Source organism: Acanthisitta chloris, unplaced genomic scaffold, assembly GCF_000695815.1.
Source record: "Acanthisitta chloris isolate BGI_N310 unplaced genomic scaffold, ASM69581v1 scaffold21525, whole genome shotgun sequence".
Classification (NCBI taxonomy): Eukaryota; Metazoa; Chordata; class Aves; order Passeriformes; family Acanthisittidae; genus Acanthisitta; species Acanthisitta chloris.
The window spans coordinates 2,663-9,031 of NW_008673392.1; the positions used below are offsets into that span (position 1 = coordinate 2,663).

The 6,369-nt window shown below is 56.8% G+C and overlaps 2 protein-coding genes across 2 annotated transcripts in view; one reads left to right on the forward strand and one right to left on the reverse strand.

Moving 5' to 3' along the window:
* Positions 1–1,364, forward strand: part of LOC103802472 (protein FAM57A-like) — a gene marked incomplete at its 5' end in the record, with an annotated part of 3,472 nt that extends 2,108 nt beyond the window's left edge. The window contains 4 exon segments of the mRNA XM_009074951.1: positions 245–458; positions 559–654; positions 1,088–1,282; positions 1,284–1,364. Coding sequence (XP_009073199.1) covers positions 245–458; positions 559–654; positions 1,088–1,282; positions 1,284–1,364 — 586 coding nt within the window.
* A 2,246-nt stretch (positions 1,365–3,610) lies between these two features.
* On the reverse strand, positions 3,611–6,364 carry GEMIN4 (gem (nuclear organelle) associated protein 4; the record flags this gene model as incomplete). The annotated part of the gene is made up of 1 exon (XM_009074952.1): positions 3,611–6,364. A coding segment is annotated over one exon (2,754 nt), but the record flags the coding sequence as incomplete, so codon positions are not given.
* Between the last annotated feature and the right edge of the window lie 5 nt (positions 6,365–6,369).

Below are 6,369 nucleotides of genomic sequence, written 5' to 3' on the forward strand. Positions count from 1 at the left end.
AGGTGCTGGACGTGATGCCTCTGTGTGTGCTGTTCTCCCCCTAGGCACTGGCTGGCTGTAGAGTACATCTGGGTCCTTGTTCCCTACATGACCTATGACATCTACGTTATGTACCTCTGCCATTGGCACAAGAGCCAGGAAAAGGGAATTGCAGAGAAGAAGCACTCACTGGCCAGTGTGTGGAGCTTCCTCCTGCAGGAGCGGCTGATGGTGACTGCCTCTGTGTGTGCTGTTCTCCCCCTAGGCACTGGCTGGCTGTAGAGTACATCTGGGTCCTTGTTCCCTACATGACCTATGACATCTACGTTATGTACCTCTGCCATTGGCACAAGAGCCAGGAAAAGGGAATTGCAGAGAAGAAGCACTCACTGGCCAGTGTGTGGAGCTTCCTCCTGCAGGAGCGGCTGATGGTGACCCACCACCTCTTCATCCTCATCGTGCTCACCCCCATCACCCAGGTAAGGGCTAGAGGGGCCCGTGATCACCTGTGGATGCTCAGTCTTAGCTCCTGGACACCTCTCTGGAGGGCTTTGTGCTCACTGCTGGATTTCTTTGCAGTACTTCAGGGGAAAGCAGGGTGACTTCTTCGTGGGCTGCATCTTCACAGCAGAGCTCAGCACTCCTTTTGTATCTCTGGGCAAAATCCTCATGCAGGTAGGTGAAGAGGGACAGGGTTCTGGTCTGGGAATCCCCCAGCAGTTCATACTAAAAAAAAATTCCCTTCCCCAGGTTCCATCACCCCCTGGGTTGGGGGGTCTCAGACAGAAGCAGCCCCACAGCTATAATCCAAACCTTCTCACAGCGCTGCCTTTTTCCCAGCCTCCCATCCCTTTCCCCCAGTAAGCAGCACTCCCAGTGGCATCCCAGCACTGGGGGCTGTGCCATGGGCTGGTGCTGCCCCCTCCTGCCTGTACCTTCCCTGCACAGTGCTCCCTCCCACCCCAGCCCTCTGCCCTCCTCCATCCCTTCCCACCCCACTTTCCCACTCCCCCTCCTCCAGCCCTCCTGGGGCTGCTCCCAGCACAACCAGCACCCAAGGAGCAATGGGATGCCTCTCACCCCACCGTTCACCTCCTTCCTTTCCCAGCTCAAAATGCAAGACACCCTCCTGCACAAGGTGAACGGGATCATCGTCCTGGTGACCTTCTTCCTCTGCCGGATCCTCCTCTTCCCCTTCATGTACGCGGCCTACGGCAGGGAGGGGGGAATTCCCGTTTACATGGTGCCTTTCCGCATCCCCCTGCACTGCAACATCGCCAACGCCTCCCTCATCGCCCCCCAGCTCTACGCTCTACGGGTTCAGGCTCATCTGCCGCAAAGCCGCGCGTCTCTACGGCAGCTCCCCCGCAGACCGGAGCAGATAACAGCCTGCCAAGGCAGCCCAGGGGCTGGAGCAGGGTTAACCCCCCTGCCAGCTCTTCCACTGGCACTGCCAGCGCTGTGGGATGCAGCACGGGGAGCAGAGCGGTGGGAGCAGCGATACCATCACGCTGGAAGCAGCCAGGCAGCACCAGCCTGGGCAAGGAAAGGCTTTTTTTTCCTCCCACGCCACTCTTCCAGTGCCTTGTGTCCTCCTGCCCGTGGGGTAGGAACCAGCACGTTAAGCACACGACATTCCTTCTGGGATTGGACGCTGCAGCACCACCCGAGGAACGGTTACACGAGAGGGGTTTGTTACAACCCTCCCCCCGCCACGTGTTCCAGCGCTGACACCAGACACCAGCGCTGGAGGAACCTGCAGCCAAGGGATGCTGGAGCAGGCCCAGCCCCAGGCAGTGGGGATGGGGATGGTGAGCTGTGTGCTGGACCCTCCACAGCCCCAACTCATCCTCCAGCTCCAGCTGAGAGCAGAGCCAGGCCCAGGGCTGCAGCATGGTTCTGCAGAGCTGTTCCTGACCTTCACTGACTTCACCTCTACACTACAGCCCCGTTCAGCCTCTGACCTCCCACCTGCAGCTCCCAATGCTGCTGCTGGGCTCAAGCTCATTTAAAGCTCCACTTACCCAAAGGTGCTTTTCACTACAAGTGTCTGATGTCTGTCTGATAGTCTCATGGGGTCTCTGGTGTTCCCAGTGGAGCTGGAGGGGAGCAGCTCACACCAGAACAGAGGAATGGTTATGCTGTCTCAAAGCAACACAGGACAGGGTGCCTGTGGCTGAAGGGAACAGGAGACTGCCAAGTCCTCATCTTGCCAACACACAGGGCACTACGCAGAGCCCTTCGTTGGCAGGGGATGCAACTTTCACCCCACTCCCCTAACCACAGCTGCTTTTATCTGCTCCACATCCCCTCAGCAGGTATTTCAAACAGCCTGGCACACCCCAGCCTGCTCTCCCCTCCAGCTGGCACCACCACGCCCTGGCAGCAGCTGTGGTACTGCCCAACCTCGGGTCAGACAGTTCATCCCTCCAGCCCCATCCCACTCCCCAGGAGGCTGCCAGGGACAGAACTGGGGCAGCACAGGAGGAACCAGCAACCTCAGAGCAGAGTGCTGAGCTGGGTCCTGCACCAGTTCAGCCCATTTCCACCCTCAGTCACAGCTCCCTGGCTCACCCTGCGGGTGTTCAGTACAGTGAGCAGTTCAGTACAGTTCACTCCCTGCAGCCAGGGCAGCTGCCTCCTCCCCACAGCCTCCTGCACCTGCTCCAGGGCAGGTGACCACACCAGCACAGCCCCAGCAGACCCCACAGACCTGTGGCCACTCTGTGCCTTTCTCTGTCTGACACCAGCGGCCGAGCTCTGTGAGACCTGGTTCTTTTGGGTGTTGGATCTCATCCCAGCCACGGCTGTTGCACTGGATAGAGTTAAAAAAAAAGGGGCCTCTTCCGACGTGCAGCCGATTGTTGCTGTCACATTAACCACCGAGACCAGCTGATGTTATAAACCGCTTGCAACTCGTTCCAGATGTTTGTATCTCGCTGCTGTCATTGCGAATAATGTGCCTTATGTAAGGACCAGAAAAAAACAAAAACAGCCAATGAGGCACCTCAGTTTGCACTAACACTGCCCTATTTACTATCAGGAGACCAATAAAGATTTCCTTTCTGAGTCACACCACGGGCTGGCTCTCCCACGTGCCGTTCATTTCTGGGTGGGGGTGTTACACACCGGGTTACTGCTGCATCCCCACCTCCAGGCAGGAGCAACACACATTTCTAAAGGTTCCTGCCTGTCCTGGACTCACCCAACTTGCTTCCCAGCCTCTGACTCGCTTCCCAGCCTCCAGCAGCACGTGCAAACCAACAATCCACCTTGGACTAGGAGAGGGAAGGTGGCAGGGGAGCCGGAGGGAAGTGATTTCCCTGATGCTCCCGGAGGCTGCCAGGCTCTGTGTAAATCCAGACTGCCAGCAGGCAAGGCTGGAGCCACAGAAACCAGCAGCTTAGCTCAGGAACAGCTGTCCTCACAACTATTCCTTTGGAAAATTAGAATAGTTCCTCCTACCCATCCTTACATGGCTCCTTCACTGCTTAGGCAGGCTGGAAGAAAACACAATGAGGGGAAATACACTCAAAAGAGAAAATAGGTTTTATTACAGATCTTACAACATCCAGGTAAGGATCCCTTCTGTGGCAGGTCAATGCTCTCCTTGGTCGCTCTCTCCAGCCCCTCAAGCTGTCTCTTCAGCCAAGTGTGCTCCCACCTTGCTGAGTTTCTGCAGGAGGGTGCTGCGCAGTGCCTCGTCGCTCACGTTGTCGGTGATGGACTCCAAGAAGTGCCTCTCGTTGGCTCTGCGCAGAGCGTTGCTGGGGGACGTGTCGGCCTTGCTGAACATCTCGTACTGCGAGAGGATCTCCAATGCCACCACTGCCAGTGGCTCCCTGCAGCCCTCGCCTGGCAGCATGGCAGAGACGTGCAGCAGGTGGCAAAACATCTGGATGCAGACGAAGGACACCTCCTGCGTGGAGGTCTTGTCCTCAGAGGGATGTGAGGGGGACCCTGCAGTGCTCTTGGCGGAGGTCAACAGCTCTGTCAGGCTGCTGCAGTACAGCTGCACCACGTGGAGCCAAGCCTCTGCCGGCAGCCAGGTGGAACAGCTGGAGCTGCAGAGGAGCTGGAAGCCCCGCAGGAAGAGCACGGAGAACTGGAGATAGCAGGCAAAAGGCCTGAGGTTGAGCAGGGGCATGTACTGCACGTACTCCAGCGTGTACGGCACGTGCAGGATTTGCCTTTCCAGCAGGTTCTCAACCACATAGCTGAGCCTCTTCCACTCGCTGTGGCTGCACCAAGGCAGGACCTGTATGAGAGCCACCAGGAACCCTTTGCTGAAGAGATTCACTTCTTCAGGGTTGTCCACGTTGACGGTGAGGAGCGTCAGCATCGTCTCCCTGAGCTCTGGGGACACACAGCAGCACTCCATCCACGCCAGGAGCCCACTGCCTGGTCCATAGGCTGGCAAAGGCTGCGATGTCCACTCGTCCTCAGGAAGAGTACAGATCTCAAACAGCGTTGCCGGGACCTCATTCTTGAAGTGGTCTCCATAAAGCTTCTTGAGTCTTAGCCCGACAGTCCAGTCCAGTGATGCCACCTTCCTGTGAAGCCAAGCCAGTGACTGGACCCACAGCTCCGGGGAGGGGACAGTTTCTGGTCCCACCATCTGGCAGAGCTGGCAGAGGCTGTTCAGAATCAGGTCTTTGGTCTCCAGTGAGAGGAAGAGCTGCTCCCTAGGCTGATGCCAATATGTGGTGTAACCATCTAGAAGCCTGCAGAGGCTGAGGAGAAGAGGGAACGGGTGACAGGATTTGATCCAGTGCTCTTCGGAACAGGACTGTATTCCCAAAACTTTACTGAGGATCTGCAGGCTCAGCTCAGTCTGAGGAGAGTCTGACTTCAAATAGGGAAGGACAAAGGCTTTGGTCACCTCTGCAGGTGACACAAGTGGGGTGGCTGAGCCTGGTGGCTGCATGAGAAAGGACAAGAACTGAAGGAACTGCTCCTCCTCCCTCACAGTGGAAAGTTTCCCCCATACTGCCTCCTCCAGACACCTCACCACCAGGCTGCATGGCCTGCCTGGATCATCGTGGGTCTCCAGGAAGCTCAGTGCTGGGAAGGAGCAGAGGATTTGTGCAAGGAACTGGTGTGCTCCTAAGTTGACCACAGCAAGATGACAAACCTGCTTCACTGTGGCCTCGGGGTACAGCAGAGCGAGCCTGGCCACAGAAACCACAGCCCTGCTCAGGCCTTCATCAGACACACTCTTTGTGATCTGGTTGAATGTCACATTCAGGTCCTCCTGGAACCCCTCACTGACAACCTGCAAGTTCAGGGACAGACCTGGTCCACCCCAGGATGTCAGGACACCTGAGAGCACTTGGTTTTTATCAGCTAATGAAAGCTCAGTGTAGCACTCCACAATGGCTTTGGTCACTTGCATCTGCAGCTCTCGGGCCTCCTTGTCTTGGTGCGACGTGGCAAAGTTCACCAGCATCTCCAGCAATTTCAAAACCAGCTCTGGTTTCTGGAAGAGAGCTTTGTTTTTCACAAGGCACTCGACCCAGGCCTTCGAAAAGGCCCAGGTCTTTTCAGATGCAAAAACAGAGCACATGTCCTCATGCCAGTCCAGCTTTTCCTCAATGATTGCCATGGCAACTGAAGACACAAGGCTGGTGTCCAAATCCCTGCTCTTCAGGCTGGCACCAGTCTCCTTGAGCAAGTCCTTGATGATCTGTGTCAGCTTTAACACTACACGTGTTTCATCCTCACCCAGGTCTCTAGTCTCTGAGAAGCACACCAGGTTCTTCCCAAGGGTGGTAAGAGTGTCCAGGAGGCGATAGCTCTCATAGCAGAGCTCCTCAGGGCTGTTCAGAGCATCCTGCAACTCCTCTCCCCAGGAATGCAACAAGCTGTGTAGAAAGTCCAAGCCAACAAAGAGCTCCTCACGAGAGAGCTTGGCCATGGGCAAGAGGCTCATGCTTCTCTGTGCTTCCTTCACCTTCTCACCCAGACAGCTGTGGTGGTACTGGCTCTCAGTGTCACTGGTCCAGAGGCTGACCACGGTGCTGACCTTGTGCAGGTACTCTGTGATGGGGAGGGAGGTGCCCACTGGCTCCAGCTCAGAGAACACAGAGAGCAGCTCAGCCAAGTTGGCCAAGGCATAGCACTTCATGCGGGGCTGGGCGACGCTCCCGTGGATCTGCTTTAACCCCTCCACCAGCACCATGAGCAGGGTGGTGGGAGCAGGAGGATCATTCACAGGGTCACCCTTGAACCTCTTTGGGGGCCGCAGACCATCGTCCAGAGACACCTCACCCCCGTGCTGACCCACGAGAGCACCGAACGCAGAGACCGTCACGTCCTCCTCTCCCTCCTTGTGCTTCATCACCTCCCACCACACGTCCAAGAAGAACCTGACGTCCGACAGCGATGTCT